Raw genomic sequence first — 26,086 nt, 5'->3', positions numbered from 1 at the left:
AATTCTACTGTTATTAATATTTTTATAGATTTTTAATTTTATGGATTAATGTCATTTATGGCTAACGTCTATATTCTTATTACTATTTACTCATGTGTCTCTCTTTTTTACCTATAAATATACCACCTAGGTGCATGATAACAAATACTATAGTTTTCTAAAAATTGTTCTTCTTTTTCTTCTTTATACTATCTCTTAGAAGAAAAGTGATGTTCACAAGGTTCGGAGATTTTTCGCTGTACTCGATCGATCTAACCGATTGTTATATTTTGGGAGAGAAGCGCATATGATTTTGTTTTGCACAAACGCATATGATTTTGTTTTGCCCTATGCAGTATGATGTTTTTTCTCTAAGGATATCGTTATGCATGCCTCGATCTAAGCTTTCTCTATCCTATTGTCTTTTATTTATTTTTATCACTTATTGTTATTATAATTGTTGGGTCTTTGATTAATATTCTTTGATTCATTAACATGTCAGTATTATTATTGCTCTAATAATTATTATTATATTATTTCATATTTTTATTATTAATAATATTATTTTTTTAATCATTTTCTAACCGTATTTACATATAATGAGTGATGAATAATATAATACTTGTTTATAAATGGATCTGATACAAATATTATACTATCTATGTTCATGGATATCCATTACGTGTGAGAAAAATTAAAATTAAAATTTAATTTATATTTTATTAGGTTAAATTTATTTAAAATTAAAATTTAATTTATACTTTATTATATTAAATTTAATTAAAATTAAATATTTAACATATTTAATTTAGTTTACAATATATTTTATATTAGATAACAAACACATAATGAATTGAAGTTAATCTATGTATTATAATCGGGACATACCTCCTTTTATTCCTCTTTTGTGTTGTTATTTCTTCTCAAACTTTTCACTTTATCGCGATCACATCATTCTATCTTTCTCCTCTATTTCCTACTTTCAATTCACTCATTCTCTTCCCTCATTTCCTTTCTTACTCCACTCTCTCTTTTCCCCATTGCAGCAGCCACCTTCAAGTAGTTGTGTAGTTAAATAAATATAAAAAGCAAAATTGAAGATTTGTGACTTCTGATTAGGGATGATGCAGCATGACATAAATAACATTTAAAGAGATTAAATAAAAAAAAAATCAAGTGACAACTGTCCTTATTCAAGAGAAACAAGTTTCACAAGGTGGATAAATGTTGTTAAATATTCATTATTAGGGTTTACTAACTTTTTTCTACTTTCTTCTACATTTATTATAAGATGTAAGGTAACCCTTGGTACAAAAATGATGGATATAGAGCAAAAAGAACTCATAACTAAAAAGGTTAAGATATACTGTTTTTTTTTTTTTTTTTTCACAAAGTCGATATAAATAAAAGCCTAGTTAACGATGACCGAAACAAAAAGAAGGAAAGAAGTACAGAAGATGATTATGAAACGTGACACGATCAACCCAAATGCGTAGTTCTAAATCACGTTCATGCTGATTAGAAGTTCTAAAAAAAGTGAAATAATTATTAACAGTGTTGCCCTTTACAATGAGATTTTAGTACGATTATTGTAATGAAAAGCTTTTCACATAAGAATTTGTTGTAATAGAGTTTGTGTGACCCTATCAGAATCCTGCAAAGATCGACTCAATCAAGTTCGGTCATGTTCCATTAAGAGTGGAATATTTGACTTGACCCAATTCCCTGAGTATGCTACTATTAACCATAGCTTTAATGAGTATTTCTTTTTCACGTTTCTCACTCTACTTTCTCCTTTTCATTCTTGTAACCTCTTCCACAAGGAAGCTATTCAACTTATTAAAAATCAACCCAAAAGAAGTTAACAAATTTCAATCATGCTTATTTTGAACTATAACAGGTGAATCTAGCTTCGTATATTTGCATGATGATGAAGAAATTATGCCCCACATGCACAGGAGAAAACCTAGTATTAATTATAGCTTTGTGCCTCAAATTCTTCAAACACTTTCTTTTTTACATTTAATCAGATGAATTAACTAATAAACTTAACAATGTCTATCCATATAGGAATATGCAATCTGATATAATGTATTACTTTACATTACTTTGCTTTTTTTCTTCCAGTGAAAAGAAAGTTCAACTTGTTTTCATTCTTGATCAAGCTTTAAACTTTTGTTTCACTGATGAATTTGCAAAACTGCTACCTACCTTTTTAAGGCAAAAAGGGGAATCAAATCAGCGATGTCGAAATTCTTCAGTTTGAACACTTCTGTTCGACAAGTTAGAATTTTCCGTTTGTAAGCTTAACATGTCAGATTTAGCTTTTGAGAAGTTGAAAATCGTTGTCTGAGCAAATTGTAACTTTAGTCAAAACTATAGTCTTAGTTTTGAAAAACAAAACCAATCTTGTTCAGCCTCTTGTGTTTACATCAAAGTTTCTCAAACAGCACAGTAACACGTAAGAACTGTTTAAACTTACACACTTGATCATGGTTAAATCCGTGTTAAAATCTGTTAAATAACACAGGATAAGATAAGAACCTGTTCAGATTTTATTCAGGTAACGCTAATCCAAATTCACACTTAGAAATAGAAGAGTGATGAAAAGTCCAAACTAAATCAACAGTGTAATCCAAAAAGGAAGAAAAAAAGTATTTTTTTTTTTTCTGAGAGGAAAGGCAAAAGAAAAAAAATTGAAAGTAAACCCAACGAAATCCAAAAGGGAACAAAACAGTAGATTTGATCTTTCTTGCATTTGACCCAAGGTGAAACGATATCTAACCTCATAGCACCAAATTTCAGGTACTGTCCCTCTCTCTATCATCACTGCCAGTGACCACTCTTTCTCTGTCTTCACTCTGTGTTTTTTCCTATTTTGCAGTTACATTCATCGACTTGAGCTTCTGATAGGAGGCACTCAGCTTTGGAGTTGAGGGTTTGGATTGGACCCTTTGGTCCTTCCCATCTCCCCTCTCTTTTCTTTTTTCTCTTTTCTTTTCTAATTCTTCTCTTGTTCTTTCTGGTTTCTACAATCTAATGCTAACTCATCACTCATGATTCTCCAACTCTAATCTCACACTCACTTCCCTAAACCCTAATTTAACATCCCTTCTCATGTCCAACGGATCCCCTCCTCCGGTGACCGGCGAACGGCCCCTGCCACCGGAAGCCAACCCCTCAAACCATGTTTCCGATTCGAAGGAGGAAACCGCAGTGGCTCCTCCCATAACCACCAGGAGTACCCGCCCGTCCCGGGCTTGCACCATGCGCGCTGCCTCTCGCCTCCTTTCCTCGCCGGCGGCGGCGAAGAAGGAGGTTTCTCCGCCGCCGCCGCCGCAATGCAGCAAGATCGTTACTCCGCTGGTGGAGCCGCCGTCGCCGTCACAGTTGCCACGGTGGAACCTGCGGACGATGTGGGAGTTTGCTTCCGTGCTGAATTTCTTGCACGTGAGTGGGGAAGTGTAATCTTTGTCTTAGGTTTGCTTTTGTTTGTGTTTTCTGTTTGTGAAAAGTTGTGCCTTGTTGCAGCTATTTATGCCACTTTTGAATATCTCGCTGGAATTTTCTGCGGAAGAGTTGGAGACTGCCCTTCTTACCCCCAACGATACTCTGTTTCATATTCATATGCCTTTGCTAAAGGTTGGTTGGTTTTATTACTAATTTTTGTTTAGTTTTCCTTTTAGTTTGTGTTTTGGTCCTTGGTTCATGTTTATGGCATTTCTTTTTTTCTTATGTGGATGTATATCTTAATCTTTGTGGGTTGAGTTTGTTTACTGCTTCTTGTTGTTGTGTTTACTCTGCACGTGTTTAATATGATTCTTTCATCATGTTTCTTCCTGTTCTGTGCCGAATTCACTTATTTTGAATGTTTATGCTCCAACTTTACACCTTCAATTGCAGAATATAGTTTTGTAACCCGGTCGAGTTGGATGCTTGACTGTAAGAGAGATTTTAGAGTTATTAAGTGGAATCTTTGTTATTATAATTTGTTCAGGGAAGCTTCTGTGGTTGTACAATAGTAGAGTGGATTAGACAAACATTTTGCATTGGTGTTATTTAGCTTTAGATCAAATATAAGTGTAGCTAGATGTTTTGGGAATGTTTTTATGACCAAGGTAAAACCTGTGTTTTGGGATTGCTTATGAGTTTTGGCTTAGGCCCCTTGTGTCGTGCTTTATATATTTTTCTTTTTCAGTTTTACATATTTTTGACATAATGCAGATGATTGTTGGTCATAGGGTTGGTTCTGTAATGCTGGATTTGATGGGTGGACGAAGGCCTTTTTTTTTTTCAAATATACATTAATGATTGATGACTTATCAATGAATTTGACCCATTTTATATTCTGAGATGAGATGGATATAATTGCTTGCGTGCTTGAGGTTGACCGAGGTTTGTAAATAGAGAGAAGGTGCTTGATTCGGAGATTTTTACTAGAACTATGAAAATCCCTTTATTCAGTAGCTAAAAGATAAATTTGAACTAGAGAGAAGGTGCTTGATTCGGAGATTTTTACTAGAACTATGAAAATCCCTTTATTCAGTAGCTAAAAGATAAATTTGAACTTGCCTTGTTCTTTTCATCTGCATGAGTGTTAAATTAGGAACATGTGGGGATTGTGATAAGCAGATCTGAAGGCACATTTTTCTGCTGAAGCATTGAATGCAACCATGAAGTTTGTTTATTCCATGCAGTTGTTGCTTTTAAGAACGAAAGTGACACTGTTTTCTTAATGAAAAGGTTACAATATCCGAAACAGTCTGAGTAAGTTTTAAAAGCTGTCTGCATTTATCCATATGTTGACTTTGACCCCACTCTTGATGTTCTGGATGCATATCAATCTCAAAGGTGCTGTTGGAAGGAGTAATATATATACCTTGGATTGCATAAGGAAAGGCCAACATAGAAGAATTTTCTAAACTTTGCAGAGCTGCTACTGGTCTGATAATAACATATATTAAACGTTTTGATAGGCAATCCCTCCTATTACCCGAATGGCACTCACACGAGATACTTGGATAACCGTATTGTGCAGGAAATTGAGAGATTGGTGGCATTGGGTAATAAGTTACTTTTTCAATCAGCAAGCTGATATTTTATGATAATGTCTATTTTACAATTTCTAGAGTTAATAAGAGGATGGAATCCAAATGTAGGTTGCTGATGGGGATCTTCCAGTTGTTGCTTCCCATGGGTAAGCTCTCATGCAATTTTTGCAACCCTAGAGTCTTAATCTTCAAATACCACAGGTCTTAGGTTATGCTAATGTGACAGGGCGGAGATTGAAGTGTATAAATCACTTGATCCAGGGATCCGCGTTGTCATCTTAAAAGCAATATGCGACATTCGTGTTGAGGTATTTTTTGTTTTTTAGTATTCATCTATTAATATATGTTTATTTTAAATGGATGAATTTTAGTATGGTAGAATGCGGCCTGTCTGTCTGATGTTTAATATCTTAATGGATGATCGTATCCATTTATGCTATGTAAAAGCTGTTCATGTTCTAGCATGGCATTGTCTCTATTCTGGCATGCTCCTTGCATCTTTCACATAAACGAGTCCATTATACTTGTGTATTTAACGAGTTGTTATATAACAATCTGCATAGATGTGGCTATGTTCTAGGCATCCTCCTAGGATTTTTACTTGGTCATGGTCGTGGGGAGCCCAATATCAAAACCTACTGGGTGCATCCACAATTCCCCAAATTTTCTTACTCTGTTGTCCCTTTTTGTGTTATACTAGTGATGTCATGATCCAATTTGAGTAATTATTTTGCAGCAAGAAGACATCCGAAGTTATATTGACAACTCAATTAAACACGGTGTTCGACTTTCAACATTCCGTAAAGAGCGTATTGGAGGTGATTCAAACGGAGTTTCTTATTGGTAATAAACTTTTGTTTTGGGTTGTCATGGTTAAATTTTGAAATCTTATATTAGAAAGTATAGTGCTTATGGTTTTTTTCATTTGAAATTTGACTGGTGCAGGTATGAAGATGATCCCATTATTGGTCACAGGCTGTATCGAGAAATAAGGAAAACTGAAGTGATTCAAATGAAGAAAGGGAAAGCAAGAGGTTCCCAGGTTGTTTCTAGCACATCATACCAGTGGGAAGCAGTTGCTACCAATTTTGATGAATTTCAAGATGTTTCTGTAAGTTACTAAAGCTGGGGGTTGATCTACGTTCATTTTAATGAGTTACTTATCACTTAAGCATGGAACAAATAAGATTTGTTGTAGTTGTCTTGATTGGAGTTGGGGCTTTGGTGTTATAGATTTGGGACTTTGATAATACATCACTTGATAACTGTAAATGTAAATTACACAATAGTTTCTCATGCTGGAAAACACCATAAATCTACTTTTATTGTGATTAGAAACCCAAACCTATAGTCTCAGCAAACTTTCTTAGAATTTTAACTTTGTTGGAAATCCAAATTAGGCGTTCTCCTTGAAATCTGATGTTAGATTCAAAACTTATTTGTCAGAATCTAATTATAGATCAAATGAAAACCTGCATGATTAAAATTACCTAAGGTTTTTTTCTTACAGATCTGTTTTTTTTTTTATTGTTTAATTTTGTAAACAAGAAGAAAATCATTAATTTTCTTGGGTTATCTGTTGCATCATTTGCTTATTATATGCATAAGTAAATTACCTAAGTGGTTTGCAATAAGAAACTACAATAGAAAGGATGAGACATCCTTTAGGATACAAATGCATCATAAACAAAATCAAAAGGTTATGTTGTAAGATATCTGTAGGGAAAAAGACATTGAGAATAATACTGAAGAAGCAAACATGAATGTTATTTCTAAAATTCTGCGTGGAATTTTTTTTTTCAATTTTATAGATTACTAAGTAAGTGTTTTTTTTCTTCTTTAGTTAGTGTTTGTTGGATGTAGTAGTCTTACATCCCAAGGGCTGGCAAAATCTTCTTCAATCATGTTGTGGGTGGTTCTCAAAAGTCAAAGACACCTTCATAGTAAATTGCTTCTTAACTAATCTGAAAGTTATTTGATCTCACAAGCAAACATTTTAAATTTTTGTAGCTAAGCCTTTGTTGATTATATGATACGATCCAGAGATCAATGTTAGCGATTCATGAGATCTGACGTTAAATGTGGAAGCATTTGCATTGTTCAATTCTTTGATGATTTTGCACTTTAGTCATTGTTATTTAGTGCATAAAACTTTATCCAGATGGTCGGTTTTACCCTCATTTTTCTTTTTTCATTTTCAGTAAGAACAAAAAATTAGTGTATCCTGCTCTTGTTATTAATTAATTACATCTTTTTAGCCGCGTCATGTATGAATTTAGTCAATTCTTTCATTGGATTACACAGGAGAAGCTTTTCTCAAGTAAAAACAGAACAGAGACTTCTGTGGGGAAAAAGCTGAAGATAGACATGCTTCCTGAAGTTGAGAAAGCTCATAAGGTAAGGGTTGAGAAATTTGAGAAGAACTGGTGTTTCTAAAATTAAATTCAACTTCTTTTTTAAATATTGATTTATGGTCCTTGAAGAATCTTAATTGCATTTTCATTCAACTGATACCAAATTGGTTGGGTTGGCACAGAAAAAGGAGAAATTGCTGAAAAAGCAACACCGACAAGCTCTTCTGCTCGATAATTACTTGGTTGTTGATGGGCTTGGTCCAGGGCGTTCTCTTCGTGACAGGAAACCTGTTACCTACACTTTTGGTAAGAGCAAGTTTAATTATAACTGGAGCCATCATTTTCATGGTATTGGTAGTTGATGCCTAGAATTGGTTGATTTGAATTTTGTTTTAACAACTGTAGTTTGTTTGTTAGTCTCGGTTCCTTCTGTATAAATATTAGAATGTATAAAATATATCTATATCTGGATTCTATTGTTCAATTTTTAGAGCAACTTTTTGATCTCTACACCCTGCAAAGTAATCTGGGGATTTGGTTTCCAATATTTCCTAGTTGTTTTTATCCCATTAAGATTAATAACTTTATTGTATTTGTGAGCTTGGGATTGTCTATTACTTCTACCTTACTATCTGGATAAATAGGACCTTTGGATATTTTATAGCACTTGATTGCAAAACATGTTGATGTAATATAATAGGATGCTCTCCTTTTCCAACAAATAATATATCTTGAACAAAATATGAGTTTCTGTGATTGCGCTCTGCCCCCTGGTACCTCCTATCTGTATTATACTTGGGGCTTATCTGGTTTTATTAGTAATCCATTTCCCGGGATTGCCAGTGCTATCATAGGGATACTGCAATGGAAATATTAAGATCCAAAAAAAAAAAAAACAACTCAAGTTGCTCCCATCTTCACCTGTAGATTTTTTCATTGTCAGCAACATGCAATTTCATACATTGGCATCTGTTAAAACTATATGTTTGTGTCCTTTTTATTACTTGGGACATGATGGTTTGAACCTCTGTGACTTGCAAATTACCCAAAACACTCACATCTAACCCACTCCTATTGGTTTTCTTGAAATTGTTGACTGAATTTTCTGATTTTCTTTTTTATTGAACTTGAATCAACTTACCCTCAGAAACCACTGTGTGCTTGTTTCAAACCTAACCTGAAATTACTGTTATTGCAGATGATTTCGACCGGTCAATCAATGAGGCAATTAAAGTAACCAAGTATGTTCTTATATCCTTTCCTTCTTTGTTTGGTGAATGTATGAGGAGGGAGATAGGTCAGTCATAAGCATTAACTTGTGCCATGAACTCATGACATGTATATATGTTCATTCCATTGACAGGCAGAAACAGCCATCTCCAGAACGTATGCCCAGGAGAGAATCGGTAGCAAAACCTGAAGCTTTGACTAATGGTAAATATGGTCCTCTGCATGCCACACAAGATGCGAATTTTGGTATACCGTCTTCAGAATCAGCTGACTCTTATGATGACAAGGAAGACCATGAAAATGACAACTTGGATCGAAGGTGTGTATTTTTTTGTTTCTTTCAAATATGCTGAGATGTTTCTTCTCAAATCTAATTTTCACTAATAATCTCATTTTAACGTTAGCAATCGTCAAAGACGGAGACCTAATCGGTATTCAGAAAGGGAGTTTGTTGAAGCAGTATCATACAATGAGGCAGATTTTGATAGTGACGATGATATTGTTGGTGAAGCTGTATATGATGAAGAATATCTAGAGAAACGCAAGCATAAAAGGAAGTCTTCCAGTAGCTCTGAAGGAGAAGAAGAATATGAATGGGACGAATACAATGTTGAAGATGACGAAGAAGAAGAAGAAGATGATGATGATGATTCCTTGAGCATGAGTGAGGATAGTGACAAACCCCGCAAGGTCAAACGGTTGCCAGGCCGTACTAGGAGAGAAACCAAGCTTAGATCTGTGGGTGAGATTCAATCAAGTCTAAGACGAAGTAAAAGGGCAACTAGAAATTCTATAAATTACCGACAATATGAGGCCTCAGAATCAGAAACTGAGTTTATCAAATCTGACAAGTCTGATACATCAGCTGATCATTCAGAACCCAGTGAGAATGGTGAATACATGATGGAAAGTGAAGACTCAGGTGGCAGTGATGATGAAGTACAAGAAATGAAAGTAGATGAGCCTGTTGCATACCCTGCAGTAGAAGAGAATGAACAAAACCAGGCTCCTGAAAAATTAAGTAGCCCTGGTCAGGAGGAAGTTGAGAGCACAGGAAAGAGACGCTTCCTCGATTTGAATGAGCTTGCCCCTACCACTGGTTTTGATGATGGTCCAAACACAATAATGAAAGATGAAGACAATGATTACTGAAGCTTCTTATTCTGCTAAGAGCAGGAATTGTAGTTTTCTATCAGGGAAGCCAATGTGTATGATAATAGAACTATAAATTTTGTTATAAGCCTCAGAGAAAGTTACCATCTGGTTTCTTCTTGAGGCACAGTCTGAGCAGCCCTTGGTGCATGATTTGCCACCAGAAGCAGCGTGATACGCAGTTATGTAGATTAGGTAGTCACTTTTTCTTTAATATTTTTACATTCAAAGGGTCCTCCAAAATGAATGAAAAATTGTTGGGCGTTATTTAGCCCATCCAATCCCTGTACAATAACTCTCAACAGGTACTGTAACTTTAAAAAATATGTGGCTTTCAGATTATTAAGCCCCTGTACTTTTTGTCCTTTTTTTTTTCTTTTTAATTCATCAAAAATAGTTTTTTTATTTGATGAAATTTTCATGATTTATTTGGTTAAATGCTATTTTTCATGGTATTCCCAACTGGCTTCCCCTGTCTACAAAAAAATGATTTGACTATTCCCTAATAATTTTGGATTTGGTTAAAATTTGCTTATAGGTCACTTTCTTTCCATTTCAAATCACAATCAACAACGACGTGAGTCTAATATTGCTAATCAGATTATATCAAAGTATTAAAGTCTAACATCAATTATTTCTTCTAAATGGTAAAGTGGCAACGCATGTGCTGTTTCTATGAAGAGATTATATTCTCATTTCAATTCACGATATGGAATCTAATGCTATTTAAAAACCAAATTGTATATTGTACTCTTTAATCTTGGTTATTCTTTCACCATACTTACATTTCAACCTCCTTTGAAATTATTAATTTAAGTTATATTTTCTATGTGCACTTTCTTTTCGAGTTGTTATCATTTTCAAAACAATCACATTCTATTTTTAATTCTTTTATTTTGTTTTGTCTATATCTCAACTATACTAATTAATATATTATTGAATAATTTGCTTTTAGTTTAAAACAAAGTACACTCACTTATATTTTCATATGTATTTGAATTCACTATGCAAGTTTCTTATAATTTTATTTCGTAAATTAATGCTTTAAAATTTTACTGCACTACAAAAATTACTGATACAATGCATAGATATTTTTTCATACAATTTTGTTTTGTTTCCATAGAAGACAAATCGATCGCAACTCATTTTTTTTAAAAGTAGCTCAAGAAAGTAGGATTGTGCAGATCTCATAAAGAAAAATTTGGCCATATTTTTACCAAAGATGAGACATCTCAATACCCCTTTCCTTCTCCACCCTCAGTGATCACTCAGAGCAAGTTTGTTTTTTCCGTTTGTGCAACCTCATTTACTTCAAAGCACAGGACAAAAATTGCTTTTCTGTTTACATGCAACCAAAAAACACTCTCAAGTACTCCCTCTTTCATGTTACCTTGTGCTCTCACCTCTCTACATTTCCCTCATTCATGATTCCTATCGTTTATATCAGTGCATAATAGAAACAATACTCAGTAATAGCACACACAATATAGGGTTCCATTTTGAGAAACAATAGCCTTCATATTATGATTATGTTGCATTTCAAGGGAGAAAACAACAACAGGGGAGGGACCTATACCAATAACAATACTCTCTAATACAAGTTCAAAATTAATCCCAAAAGTAGGAGGATTTAGCAAACCCTTTGTTGTTGAAGTATACAATCCCTCCCTTTTTAATCATCTCATGGAGTTGACTAACATAGATACATAGTACTACTCACTCACCATTTTCCTTAATGGAGCCATTTTGTTGAAGAAGTTCCTCATGTTGAATGGCACAACTCTGCTCCAGCTCCTCAGTTTTTGCAGCTTTCTCAAGTGCTTCAATCAAGTTGGAGAGGCACTTGTGAGGATCATCCAATGGGGACTTGGGCATGAGGTTTTCAGCAACATCAGCAGGGGTGATTTTGGCCTCACCTATTAGCCTCTTGATGGTGTCAAACAAAGGATGAGTTTGTAGCTTCAAGTAATTATTTGCAAGCACTTTAAAGCCATCAAAAGTGCAATAAGAGAGTTGAATGTGTTTGTCCATTCTCCCCCTTCTAATGAGTGCAGGATCAAGTTTCTCCACATAATTGGTTGTGAACACAATCAACCTTTCCCCTCCACAAGCAGACCAAATCCCATCAATGAAATTCAACAGCCCTGAGAGTGTGACTCTGCTGCCACTCCCTCCTTCTTCCTTCCCCTCTTTCCTTCCGACAACAACATCCTTATCAGTCTCCTCGTCCGACAACAACTTCTCTGTCTTCTTCTTCCTCTGCCCTGTAAGATCAAGAGAACAATCAATGTCTTCAATAACAATTATAGACTTACTGGTTGTCTCAATCAGAAGCTTCCTCAACTCTGTGTTGTCCTTCACTGCAGTGAGCTCCAAGTCATACACATCATAGGCCAACAAATTCGCCATTGCAGCAATCATAGTGGACTTCCCCGTCCCTGGAGGACCATGAAGAAGGTACCCTCTCTTCCATGCCTTCCCAATCCTTGCATAGAAATCCTTGCTCTTGCTGAAAGTCACCAAATCCTCAATGATCTCCTTTTTCTTCTCAGGCTCCAAGGCCATTGTTTCAAAAGTAGCAGGGTGCTCAAACACAATGTGGCTCCACATCGTTTGCTTGTAACTCGGCCACTTGTAGCCAGGGCTATTAGTATACAACTTCCTCTGCCTGTTCCTCAAACGAATCTCCTTCCCCTCCCTCATCACATGCTCCAAATACGACTCGGTTATGACCTCTCTATACTTGTTGTGAAAAGTGAGCTTGTAGAACCTTCTCTCCTGTTCTGGATAATAGGACATTGAAGACCTCGTTGGTGACATCACTTTGCTACACACCCACCAAACTTTCACACCCTCGTGCTCATCCGTTACCCTCTCGTACTCATCCATGGTCAACACCAGGTTGCTGCTATCTTTACCCATTTCAGCTTTGAGCCTTTTGGCACTCTTTGATGTGTTGGCACTGAGATATGCCTCCACAGCCCCATAGGCCTCACTGCGCTTTAGCCTGTCTCCCATGTACTCATGGAAGGAGATTCGAATGTAAGGGGAGAAGTAACTCATGATCCTGTGTGTGTACTTCTCCAAGAATCGTTGAACCCCGTAGGGACAGTACTGTCTCATGATCGTCCACAAGAACATGAAGCTCGCTAAGGTTGACCCCATTGTTGTCCACATCTCACTCATCATCTTCATCTCTTCTCTTTCAGAGGGTGAGTGTCAAACAAAAGAAAGAAAGAAAAAACTAAAAGGTGGTGAGAGTGAGTGAGTGGGTGGGGATGAGAATTGAGAAAGAATAGAAGGGCCAGCCAGTGTTTATAACCAAAATGAGTCAAATGACACTACCAAAGCAATGTGGAGTATTTTTAAAATGGGAAGAGTACAAGTGAAATAGAATATTAGGTTCCACTAAGTGTTTTTTGATTTGGTGGGACTATGTGGAAGGTGGTCCAAAAGCTTGAAATTATGAACTGATTCATGGTATGTTGTGTCTTATTGGACAGTGCAGAGAAAGAAAGCTCTGAAACTGAGCAAATACCTTAACAAAAAAACAAATGTGGCCCCTGTTTTTGCGCATGACTAGTGAAAGAAACTCTCTCTATTGAGGTTGCTACTTGGCTGTCAATGGAGATGACGAGCTTCTCAATTAACGCTTAATGGGGTCCTTCTCATGCTCACAATACTTAAATTTCATGTACTTGTGTCTATTTCTCATTGTTTGATGCACTTCTTGTCATTTTCCTCAAGTTGTTGAAACATACCACAGAGACAACCATAATTCCAAGTTAATAAAGCTACACCACTAATGTTTTCCAAATTAGATCCATGTTACATGTTTGTTTCTTATCCAGTTTTACAAAAATTTTCTGCACTAACCATTTTATAAGCTTTTATTCATTATTGAACTGTGTCTACAGTGTATGACGGTTTATTCACTTATTATAATGACGCAAACAACCTTGAGGTCATCAAAATGATGTATATATATAAGTTTTTTTTGGTTTAATAAACTTTTTCTGGCTCTATACTTTCATCGGGTTTGATCTATAATACAGAATCAGAAACACTCCTGCTAGAAAATTAAAGAAATTTAGAGCATAACACGAAGCACGATAATTTTGTGTTTCATTTTTATCTCCCCATGGTTGAATAAGTTCTCACTTTCAGTTTCAAAAACAGAATTTGTAAACTTAACATACTAGTGCCCATGTGATGATACCTGCCGTCACCTTTGAAATTTGAAGAGGTTGGTTGGGTTGACTCTTCTTTCATTTTATTTTATCAAATTAATTTTTCAGCATAAAAATACTTCCACCACGTCTCATTTCCATCACATCTCATTTATTTGGAAATAACTTTTTGAAATTTATATATTGTTAGGTTTTATATTGAATAAAAATGAAAAATTAATCATTATTGTTTCCCTTTAAGGTAAAGGCCTATTCAATTTTATAGCAATAAATCTAACTCTTCTCTCCTAATTTTTGTGCTCATCCTTCTTCTCATTTTCTTCCCTTTTCTTAGTCCCTTTCAAATCTAGCGTTGTCTATATAAATATTATGGTATGTTTGAATGACACAACTTAAGAGAATAATTTATCTTAAGGTTAAGTTGGTCTAGATATAAGGTTTAAATCAATTTATTGTAGTTGAAGATTGAGTGGAGTAAACTCAAGCTGAATCGGTTCAAATCGGCTAGAATCGGCTGAGGTCGAATCAATTCAAATTGTGTTGAGGTCAAATCGACCTAGGTCGAACCAGTTGAGGTCAAGCTAAGTTGAATTAAACTCAAATGTAGAATTGAGTTCGTGTAAAGTAGAAATTAAATTGTTTTATCTAAAAAAAATTGAAATGTAAGATATTTCAATTACTTCATCCAACCTAATTATTTTAAAAAAAAATGAAGATAACTCAATTATAAATAATTCAATTACCCAATTTCTTGAAATTGCTGAAATTCCTCATCTAAACACGAGGATTAGAAAGGCTCTACTAGCCATAATTTTCAGAAAACGTGTTTAGAATGTTTGAGATTCAAGTTCTTCAACTTCTCTAAATTGTGATCAATGTATTCTCGCATTTAACCGCAAACATATAGATAATTCTGTCCACTCAATAAAACTTATTATTCTATAACTAAGGTATCTTCTCATCCTAACATTGATCATTCGTTAATTACTCGACAAACCAATTATATAAGAAAAATAAGTCATATCTATAAATTTATTATCTTACATTTTTGAGTTGAATATAATTTATGTAGGTATAACTTTTACATGATTAGTGATGTGTTTGGTATAAAATCCATAAAATTAACCATGATATTTCACATAAGTGAATAGATAATAAAATATGAGGTAGACAACAAAAGCAAGCCCAATTTCTAAATCAATTATCCTACTCCATTGTCCATTATAGAACTCCATTTGATAAAGCCAAAAGCTCACGTTGTCAGTGGAGAATGGGTATAGGCCTTTTTGGGTTATGATGACTTCCATTGAAAACAATATGATACAACAAAGTTTCTTATAAATAAGAAAGAAATAGGAGGAAAAGAGAGAACAGTAGAATAAATTTATTGATGAGGTACTGAGATAAGAATATACTGTATAAATTGTTATGTGACTGTGCTATATATTTAACAAAAAATATATGTTAATTGTTAATTATTCTGTTTTAGCTTATTTCTATATGTATTTCTTTTCATAAAAAAAAAAGAAATAAAGCTTTGATTAAGATATTAGTTATAAATATATTTTGTTTCCTCGAGACTAGTCGGGTATGGATGGGAGAGAAATGGGACGCAGAATTTAGTATGCGGAACATGAAATTATTGAAAACATGTAAGCATACGCCAAACTGAATTAGACACTATTTATTCATTGTACTGTTTCTTTGTTCTTTTATATTTATTGTATTTGAAAATAATTTACTCAAAAATAATAGTAAATATAAATATAAATATAGTTTATCATTTTCTTAAATAAACTCATTGGAACAAAAATACAATTGGTGCCAAAATATATACTCAACTCGAACTAAGGTTTTTAACCTTAAAATTTGACTTTTCAGGAAAAATTCTCAACAGATCGAAATTAGGCTGGTTTTTTTCTCTTTTCTTTTATAAATCATTTTATTAATTTTTTTAGAAAAATTATCTAAAAAAACATTAACTGGTATTTATTTTAAATTTAAAATTGTAACCATGATATATTTTATAACAAAATAGTACTTTAATTATTTTATACTTTTAGAACATTTAATTGAATCCTTATTAATCTTTTTCTGTCACGTTTTATAATTTAATAAAATTATAATTGAGTTCTTATTAATTATAAAATTATAATATAATTTTATAAGGACTACATCACCTAGATAATGGTTACATCCCTACTTAATAGAAAAGTTTAATAGTGGAAAAAATTTTAATTTTTAAGATTTCAATACACAACAAATTTAATAGAGACTGAGTTTTTTTTCCAATTAAGTCGTTATTTTTATTGAGGCAAATAATATTTAGAATTAATGGTAATTATTTTACTACTTATGTTTATATAAAATTAATAATTTGTAATTTAAATTAATATAAAGAATTGAACTAATTCTATACGAATATATAATTTTTTTTAGTAAATATATGACACTTAACTTAAATTATGTTTTATTAGATTCATTTCATTATTAATAAATTTATAATATTTTAAAATACTTTTAATTTAGTTTAAGTTCTATTTATTTAATCATTTTGAAATTTGATAATATTTTTTTTAGTTTTAATTTTTAGGAATAAAATATTCTTCATTAAGTTAATAAAATTATATTTATCACATAAATATTAATGTAACTGATAATTATTTAAAAAAAACTTATTATTAAATTATGAATTAAAAAGTTAACTATAAAAACTTGTTGGCAAAGTATAAGTTGTTGATTGTAATGATGACTGCACCTTTTGTTGTTGGTTCATTTTGTTCATTTTGATTAAAATGTAAAATATAAATCAATTTCTAAGACAACTTTGAGTGAATTTGTATTGACAAACTGATTTTATGATTTTCCTAATAATCTATTATGTTAAAAAAAAATTGATTATTCTCGGTAAAAAATATGTTTTTTACATTTTTGCAAATAATTAATTAATTAGGATGATAATCGTGTATATTAAAAATTTTTAACTCACAAATAATTGATTATGTCGGTTCAGAATCATTTTTAGGTTACACAAAAAATATATTAATCAATTATATTTAAAACTAATCAATTATATCAAATAGTTACTTCAAAATTTCTTTAAAAAGAAAGTTTTCTCCTTTTCAAAATAACATTTTCTTATCTTTCAAGTGTAGGGAGCTCTTTTTTGATTTATATATCTTTCTAAAAGTGCTTCTGCATTTTATTTTAAAAGAAAGATTATTCAAGATTTATCAAAGATATAATTATGCTATAAGTTTTTATTGTAATATTGATCAACTCTCGGCTGATAAGTTTCTTGTTTCCTATTGTAATTTCTTGAGTATGTATTTGTACCAGAGGTTAATGTGTTTGTAGTATCACCGTTTCTTCGTAATTCTGGAATGATTGTTTCAAGATTCTTAATATCTTTTAGTGAAGACAGAGTTCAAGTTATTGGATGTAAAATCAAATCTATATAAAAGTTTTGAGTCTCTTATGTTTTCATGCCTTTATTTTTAGTGTTTGATTTGGTTCTTAACATTGCAAGTCATTACTAATATGTCAACAAGATTCATAAAATTATCTGTGATCTATTTTTGAAACTTTGAAAAATCATTTTTTAGTAAACTCAATTCACTGGTCTTAGTTTGAATTTAACATGTTTCTTCTTTAACATGGTTGACATAATAACACAAATAGAAAATATCTTTAAAAGATAATACAACAATAATTAATAAATAATTGAATACTTCTCACATAATAAATATTCATTATACTACTTGAAGTAGACAAGTAAGAAAATATGTTTTTGAGGGTAGTGTTGAACAATTCTTTTATAAATGTTTAGATAAACATTTCAATTTTTTCCTACAACCTTTTAGATAACATAATTGATTAAATTCTTTTGATATATTCATCAGGACTATAAAAAAAAATTAGCATTCCTTATATGTAGTAATGACCAAAGTAAAGAATTCTTTCGATGAAATTGATAGGGTTTTGTTAAGACCTTGTTCATGCTGTTTTAATGGTTTGTGTTATTGGCCCCAAAGATTAAATATAGGAGAACAAAAAAGACTCCTTTATACCCCGAGTTTGAAAATTTGATTTATCTTATTAACCTAACAAGGATGATAGGTTATTTCTAGTGTAATATAAAAATTGAAGTTAGGTGTATTTTTTTTAAATGCAAACATTTTTTGTTTGAAAAAAAAATATATATTTCTTAAAATATTAATTATTAATTTCTAATAATAATCATATTAAAAAAACTAAATATTGAATATAAAAAAATTATAAATTTAACAAACAATCCCTACAAATTCATCACTTTCTCTTCATTTTACACCTTATATTTTCTTCTCAAAATTTTTATAGAAATTATCACAGATCACTTAAAACCAAATACATTCTAACACATCATTTCAAATCAATCCCCTTAGATCTCCACAAATAATAAATTATATCTACCAAACATAATACAACTCAACATATTATACCATATTACACAATTGGTAGATTTTGTGACATACATAATACAAAGAACAATTATGTTTGAAAAAAAAGAAGTAAATCTAACAAAATTAAGAAAAGACAAACAACTAACCTATTTCATGTTATATATATTTATTTATTTTTTCAATTTTGAAACTCTGTTAAGCCTGAGGATTATAGCCTCATAAATCATACCAATACATTATCATAAATACTATAGTATTCAACTAGGCTAAAAAAATTTACCTACCAAAAATGGACTTCAGATCAACACATTTAATTAACTAATATAATATGACTAAAGTAAAAATTTAAAAAAATGTGAAAAGATATAATCGATCAATGTTAACAATAAAATCTTTAAATATTAATAATATTTGATAGCGATTTCAGAGAATGCTGTACTCTAAAATCACTACCCAAACTAAATGCTGTACTCTTCCTTCACTAATTCGTAGATTCCAAAATCTACTTTAGAATTGAGTTTTTGTTTTTAAGAAGAGGAGAAGTTGCTAAAGACACACCACCCTTTCCTAAGTCCACTTCTTCGTGTTTCCTTTTTATTCTTGACCACTCTTGACACGAAAATACGAAAGCTCAACAACTCAGTCCAAGTCCTATTTACTAACCACACCATACAAACACACACTATGTAAAACATTTAGTAAGTTAAAGTTTTAACGTAATTGAATTTTAATTATAGTTTATCAATTACTTTACAAACAAAAATGTCCTTACATGAAACATCATGTTAGAAAATCGAAGAATATTCCTCGATGACGTATAGAACATTGAGGTTTCGTAAAAAACTAGAAGTTTAACCCTTATAATAAGATAACTTAAATGACTACCTTATTTTATATTGTAATAGAATCTTCAGTAATATTTATTTCTTCAAATCCAAAAAAAAAAAAAACAATTGCAATTTTTTCTACAAGTCCTAAATGCAAGCCTATATACATTAATTAGCATTTAATCTTTGAGTGTCCAAAACTTACTCATTTCATTCATATTAATATAATATGAAACACCATTTATAAAAAATTTCTAATTCATTATATACCAAATGAACTCTAATTAAATGAAAATTAAAAGTTTCAACAAAATCAACTGTCTGAATTTAATATAATTTAAAAGTCCTAACAAAATCTACCATCTAAAAGTCCAACAAAAAATCATTAGTTTTTTTTTAATATAATTTAATACTTAGAATTTATGGGTGATCTTTTTTAATATAATTTAATATTTAGAATTTATGGATGATCAGATAAATCAACTCATTTCACAACAAGTTTAACTCAAGTTTAACTCGAATTAGTCAAGTTCTTATTGAGCCGAATCTATTTTTAACCCTAAAATTTGCATTTTTTAATCCAATCTGACTTACATTTATGGTAAAATGAATTGACTTACGGGTTTTCATTCATTTGGAGAACTCTAAATTTGTTCTTTAAATCTAATAATTACAGAAATAGTTATCCATAGGAAAGCAATAAAGTGTGAAAAAAGAGTAAGATATAAAAAGAAAAAAAATGTGAGAACTTGTATATATGTAAGAGCATGTTCCCGCACTCCTAAAAATGATATCCCCACTCACTGAACCTCACGTTGATCTTCCAATCCCACGCTGAAACAACACGAAAGGGAAGAAGATAGAATCGAGTAACCTAAAGAATAGAGTTCTATCCAAAATAAATAATGAAGTTTAAAAAAGGCCACATTTATACAGGACTAAAGTTAACTAACCATCACTATATATACAGTATTGAATCTAAGCTATGACTGCAAAACTTTTCTCTGTTCCTCGCTGAATTCAATGATGGCGACCAACAACGTTATCTCATGTTGCAGCACTCAGGAATTGTCTGCATCTGCCATTTCTCCCACAGGCATATCATCTGCCTAGGCGATTGGTAATGGGCAGTGATATAGCCTTCTACACAACCAAACTGGCAGAACCTCAAGCTATGAAAATAGTATACTGGTTTCGTTCTGTTAAATTGTTCTACCCACATTCCCATACTCACATCTTCCATTTTAAACAACTGCATAAACAAGAAAATATTGACAACTTCGGCCACTACAGACATCAAATGCACTAGCATGAACATTCTTGAGGCATTACAGGACAACAGAGAAAATGTGCAATGATATATTAGAATACTTACCCTTAATTTATGCTTCTCGAATTCAGATAGAATGTAGCTTGCAATATCAGAAGACAAAATATAACCCGGTCCATTAGCATAGGGTGGGTATTCCTCTTCTGGCCACTCCTAAAAGCAGAATACAACAAAATTATCATCATCAAGAAGCTAGATGTGACAAAACCATGAGGAAGTAAGAACCATTATCAATTCAATCACGGCCTATTAGAGTAAGAGTTCTGAATACACGACGAAGCTTTTTGCTGAATGCTGTGTGATATGTTCGGTTAGGGATCGTGATCTCCAACCTATAAAATTAAGATGACTGACAATATGGTGCTGCAACGAGGTGCTAACCATAAACAATGGAGACCTGATGACTGGTTGGAAAGAGGGAAGAATAGCAATTCTTCATGAAGTAATTATTGTAAAAGCAAAATCAATGAAAAGGTTGCACAATACTAAAATAATAATAATAATAATAATAAGTGGAGTCAATACTAAATGAAATTATTTTAGACTCTGTTTGAATACAAACTAAGCGTGCCTTTGAGAGGTTATCCGCTATATATATAAAGCTTTTCCAACGAAGAAACTTTCAAAACAATTAAAATTTTGTATCGAACATACCCTTAATTTCATTTTGAGCTTTCGCTTAGTTGTGCCAAAAGAAACCAATGCTCAAGCCGAGATCATACACTCTTTGGATCAAATACAGACACTTTGTTGGTGACGTATTATAACAAACTAATTCATAAAATATTTTCCCATACGACGCTAACTCCTCAACTATGGTATAAGCATTGCAGTAGCCAACAGGTTTTGATTACCTCATATGTCACGGCCCATTTACCATGGCGCATGGGTCTGTGGCGGTAATTGATGTTCCCGATATAAAAGCTCATAGAATATGGAACATTCCTTACTCGAGTAATAACATCATCAACTTTTATGAAAGTGTCATCATCTCCCTTCATGATATACTCCGCAGAAACTGTGCGAACCTGTGAACAGTACAGCCATCTCATACATTAACTTAAACTATTTCCTTTCTAAACTGGATCTTTTTTAAACAATCAACTTACCCCGTATTCACAGATGGCCACCGTTTTGAGCACAACAAGGTCATAGTTATCCATGTAAGGAACTATAACAATATCACCAAAATATTCTGCCTCCTTCTTCAACTCCACGTTAATTTCCTTCCTCGGGTTCTGTTAAAACCATTAAATTGTAAAGAAATCTCCAGAACCAACAAAATGACTATAATTTGAGAAACTTGTTCACCTTACCAGTGCTACAAAGAAGCGAGCCACCACTTTCGAAGATTTGATTAAGCTATGCTGCATCCATGACTTCCTCACAGCCATCCGCTCAGCAAAATGGTTTCCGGCTGAAAGGATCCCAACAAACAATTCCACGCCAAAGTGAGGAAGACTTGGGGCACGCCATCTGGTTGAAAATTCTAGCTGCTGCTGCGAGGAAATGTTGGGATGCACCGAGGGCAAAGAGGCAGCAAATACAGAACGGACACTAATGTCCCCACTCAAGATAAGACCAGTGGCATCCTCAAGAGCAAAGCCCTGTTCAAATCAAAATAGAACATTATTATGTAAAACCCACTTCAAACTAAGAAGTTGAAGGACATTGATTACCCACAGTGCGATAAGGAAAAGAGGTGACATGCCTCCCATCAACATGAACATGGTAACCCTCCAACCCAGCACTGAGAGTAAGAACAAATAGCTTGTTCACAGAAAATGGAAATGGCCAATCAATTGGTACTCGTTTTGTCCGACCAATCAATCTCTTCAACCACCACTCTGCGTTGGACTCCACTGCATGTCTGTCAGTGTCACCATCATCATCATCATCACCCCGAATCCACTTCTCACATTTCACCAACCCATCAACTGTACAAGTAACAACTTAATTTAGCACTATCACAACCTATGATGCACATTTAGGATTGATAAATGTATCATGTACAATAGTATCAAATACAACAATAGTTCGAAGATAAGACACATAATATATGCTTGAACTAGAACTTTACTTATGTTTTTAATAGAATTTTAGGATAGATGATCTGGATGTGGAGGTGACGTGGTCACATTATCTTAAGTTTAATGCAGGGTTGTGTGTTGTTTGGACATGATATTAATGTTTGAGTTTGAGATGAGATTTGTATAGTTTTAATGAATTCAATTTGTTGTGTTTTATCAATTTTGTGTTATGTTACTACATTTGAGACAAATTAGTTTAAGTTGTGGTTATTTGAAGCAAAAATGGTCAATGTTAGTTTATGAGTTTGATGCAAACCATAATACATATAATGAGTTTGAATGACCAAGGTTGAATTCAGCTGAGTGAAGAATGATGTTTGAGCAAGTTATGGATTGTATTGATAATTTTGATTTGTTTAAAAGTTTTATATGATAAAGTGACTTTGAATAAAACCAATGCTGCATTAGTTTGTTTTTCTAATATTTTCGCTCAAGTGGAGGATTTTCATTCAAGCAAAAATAGAATAGAGATCCAAAGCTTCTCTTGTTCATATTTTTGCTACACTGAAAATAACCTTGTTTTCAACCTTATTTTTGCTCAAATGAAGAATATTTTGCTCTGGCGAAAATGGGATGGACTGCTACTCAATGCTTGTCTATGCCATTTTTTTACTCAAGAATAAATTTTCACTCAAGCGAGACAATTTTTCCTCAAGCTAAAAAAAATGATTTTTTTTCTTTCTTTATTTTTCTCATTTTGTCTCTTTAATGGATTGTATGTTAATGTTTATTATAAATGTAAGTAAATGTTAATTTATATATTTAATTGATTTATGGTTTTGTTTAAATGATGTGTTTTGTACGGAAATGGTTGTTCAAAGTAATAAGAATTGCTTGAATTAATGGGTCACGATGATATGTCAACCATTGTTTGATTTGTTTATTAAGGGTTGACACCTATATTTGTGTATTAAGTATTGAACTGATCCTGATCCATTATTCTAACGTTCACTTGTAGATTTGGATCAAATGTTAGTCTCTTATGGGGGACATACTTAATACAAATCTTTCAGTAGTGTAAGTTGATATTCCGTTGGTTAAGTATCCTTGATGTATAGATGCATGTGTGGTCTATATGGTTGTTGTATGTTGGATTTTGAATAAAATTGAATTGTTTTGACTTGTTTATTAAAATGTACCTTTCAATATATATTTTTCTTGAAAATTTGTTTCAATAGCTTACTCTTGCATTTGTTATTTGTATTGTGAACTGCACATATTGTACAATGTGCATAAGCATATGTAGGTATAGGTGCGGAATAATGTCAACAAGAGAATAAAGTTTTTTTTTTTTAGTTTTTGACTCAGTGATATAAATATTTGTGCGTGTGTGTATATATATATATATATATATATATATATATATATATATGTTATGAATGTTTAAGTTATATTTGAATTTCATGCCTTCTGATGGTTTATAGTATAGTAGATAGTTTAATTTTTAGATAGGAATGTCTCTGTGTATACAAAATCATAAAACTCAATAAGTGTAGGTAAATTCAAATCAAGAACATACTTCTTCGACATTACTCAAAAGCAAAATAAAAGAATAGAAATCATTGTGATTATAGATCACTCATAATGAGTACAATTTTCATTCTTGGATCATCATGGGACAATGCTCCAATGTATGGAGAATATACTCCCTTGACACAAATATAGACAAAATTTTCCGGTTTGGCAAATTGCAATATAAGTTAATTTCAATTAATTTAAACATGTGCATAAAGTACAATAGACATGATTAAAGGCAATTGAAGAAATGCAATTGCTTTTAATGAGATCAAGAAATTATATGAATTTAACTAGCATTCTTAATTAATATAAACCTAGGTATTTTTTTCTTTATATTTAAGTCTGGAAAAATACATGCTTATATGTCTCAAATGTAGCAGCATTAGATTTTCATAAACTAAATACTTCTTATATGGGGAGCAAATTTAAGCAAAGTGTTTCATAAATCACAACCATAATGAATAAACATACTTTTTCTTACCAGTATCTTCCCCAGCTCTGGATTTCCAACCATCACAGCGCATTGCAGTACCCCAATGCATGCGGTAACACGTGTTGAGTTCAATCACGGGCTTTCCACTCCAATCCCCTTTCAACCTAGGATTGAAATGTAAGACCCTAGGTGGTTCTTCACCCTCCACCGTCGTCAGCCCCTGCAACTCCATCATAAACTGACACTTCCTCCGTTGCGGTTTTAACGGCTCCCCAACCACCGTTAAATGGGACCCTAACGTGAGGCCACAGGGAATCACCATGGACCTCCCGCGGCTGAAAAATACGGGTCCGGATACCGATATGGATCCGGGGCATGGTCTGGATTGGTTATCGGGCTTGGAAACGGGGCCCTGCGCTTTGCCTGATTTAAGTTCGGCCCAAATAGCCCTGCCGACGCGGCAGGCGGATTGGTAGAGGGAGGAATCAAATGCGGCGTCGTTTAGGGTCAAACCGGAGACGACGCCGTTTGGGGGGCGAACGAGCGGCGGGAGGCGAGACGGTTGTTCTTGAGCGGTTCTGAAGACGAAGGGTATCTCGAGGAAGACGAAGAGAATGTAGAAGAGGCCAAGAACGATGAAAATTTGAGTGGATCGTTGTCTGGTGAATGAGAGAAGAGTATCTAACTTCCCTATTCTCCCTCTTTTCATCTCTGGTTTTGGCGCCTGAGAATAACCGATTTCAGGTTGGTGAAGACGACGTCGTTCTTTCTCTCGCTGGCATTGCAATGTGATTCACGTAACCATCATTATGCTCTCTCTTCATTAATGTCAACTTTACTATTTCCCTGCCACATTTTGAGGTCGTTCAAAACCAGACTTTTGAATGCCATCATAAATTTCAAAACCACAAATATACCATTTATATTTTCATATTAACCATCATAAATTCGAAATATAGAAATACTTTTTGTTCATAAAAGTTATAAATATACTATCATTATGAAAATGCATTTTCAAATGTTTTCATTCCAATTTATAAATAAGGGATTGTGAATAGGAGAATATTTAACGATAACAAAGAAATATAAAACAAGAAAAAATTAATAAATCTAAATAATGTGATATAATAAAGGCTTAATGTTTGTTGTCATGGTCCTCATTTTTATCAAATCTTTAAAATTGTCCTTATTTCCGTAGTGTACGTCATTTAAATAAGTAACGAAGCACGGTACAGGTGGCACCGTTTAAATCAGTAACGGAGCATTGTACATGTGACACTGTTTGTATTACATTTGTATTGGGTGTATTACGTATAATGTACATGTGGATTATTAACATTAACTCTTCAATCTGGGGCAAAAATTTTCCGATTAGGTCACACTGCAATTAGGGATTGACGAGTACATGTGATTTCTTTATCAGTTAGGGTTAGGGTTTTCGTAATTCTGTTTTGGGGTTTGTTTGTGGTTGAAATGTTGTGATATTCTCT

At 32.9% G+C, this 26,086-nt stretch overlaps 3 protein-coding genes across 6 annotated transcripts; 1 reads left to right on the top strand and 2 right to left on the bottom strand.

Annotated features, from left to right (window-relative positions):
* The first annotated feature begins 2,671 nt into the window (after positions 1 to 2,671).
* On the top strand, positions 2,672 to 10,112 carry LOC114175662 (DDT domain-containing protein DDR4). Of its 3 annotated transcripts, XM_028060437.1 has the most exons (13): positions 2,672 to 2,784; positions 2,864 to 3,429; positions 3,511 to 3,621; positions 4,956 to 5,042; positions 5,139 to 5,176; positions 5,257 to 5,338; positions 5,767 to 5,873; positions 5,976 to 6,141; positions 7,335 to 7,427; positions 7,567 to 7,690; positions 8,583 to 8,625; positions 8,748 to 8,933; positions 9,019 to 10,112. In XM_028060437.1, exons 2-13 carry the CDS (start codon positions 3,097 to 3,099, stop codon positions 9,764 to 9,766), a joined length of 2,118 nt encoding a protein of 705 aa, XP_027916238.1. In that variant the 5' UTR covers positions 2,672 to 2,784; positions 2,864 to 3,096; the 3' UTR covers positions 9,767 to 10,112. The 3 variants fall into 3 exon arrangements, with proteins under 3 accessions (XP_027916238.1, XP_027916237.1, XP_027916239.1); XM_028060436.1 differs by lacking the exon at positions 2,672 to 2,784 and having other exon boundaries at positions 2,793 to 3,429; XM_028060438.1 differs by lacking the exons at positions 2,672 to 2,784; positions 2,864 to 3,429 and having other exon boundaries at positions 3,513 to 3,621; positions 4,831 to 5,042.
* Positions 10,113 to 11,263: 1,151 nt separating this feature from the next.
* Positions 11,264 to 13,127, bottom strand: LOC114175663 (AAA-ATPase ASD, mitochondrial-like). Its single transcript, XM_028060440.1, has one exon. It carries the CDS (start codon positions 12,959 to 12,961, stop codon positions 11,483 to 11,485), a length of 1,479 nt encoding a protein of 492 aa, XP_027916241.1. The 5' UTR covers positions 12,962 to 13,127; the 3' UTR covers positions 11,264 to 11,482.
* A 6,823-nt stretch (positions 13,128 to 19,950) lies between these two features.
* Positions 19,951 to 25,473, bottom strand: LOC114176292 (hydroxyproline O-galactosyltransferase GALT6-like). 2 transcript variants are annotated; one of them, XR_003602985.1, is made up of 8 exons: positions 24,645 to 25,473; positions 22,239 to 22,492; positions 21,872 to 22,162; positions 21,665 to 21,793; positions 21,410 to 21,583; positions 20,601 to 20,708; positions 20,179 to 20,477; positions 19,951 to 20,059 (listed from the first exon to the last, which is right to left on the bottom strand). XR_003602985.1 is itself a non-coding variant. In XM_028061277.1 (7 exons), exons 1-7 carry the CDS (start codon positions 25,303 to 25,305, stop codon positions 20,268 to 20,270), a joined length of 1,827 nt encoding a protein of 608 aa, XP_027917078.1. In that variant the 5' UTR covers positions 25,306 to 25,473; the 3' UTR covers positions 19,951 to 20,267. The 2 variants fall into 2 exon arrangements, 1 of the variants encoding a protein (XP_027917078.1); XM_028061277.1 differs by having other exon boundaries at positions 19,951 to 20,477.
* Positions 25,474 to 26,086: the final 613 nt, after the last annotated feature.

This window comes from Vigna unguiculata, chromosome 3 (assembly GCF_004118075.2).
Source record: "Vigna unguiculata cultivar IT97K-499-35 chromosome 3, ASM411807v1, whole genome shotgun sequence".
NCBI lineage: Eukaryota > Viridiplantae > Streptophyta > Magnoliopsida > Fabales > Fabaceae > Vigna > Vigna unguiculata.
The sequence above is the reverse complement of the archived record's forward strand: the minus strand, read 5'-3'. Positions and strand labels throughout refer to the sequence as shown.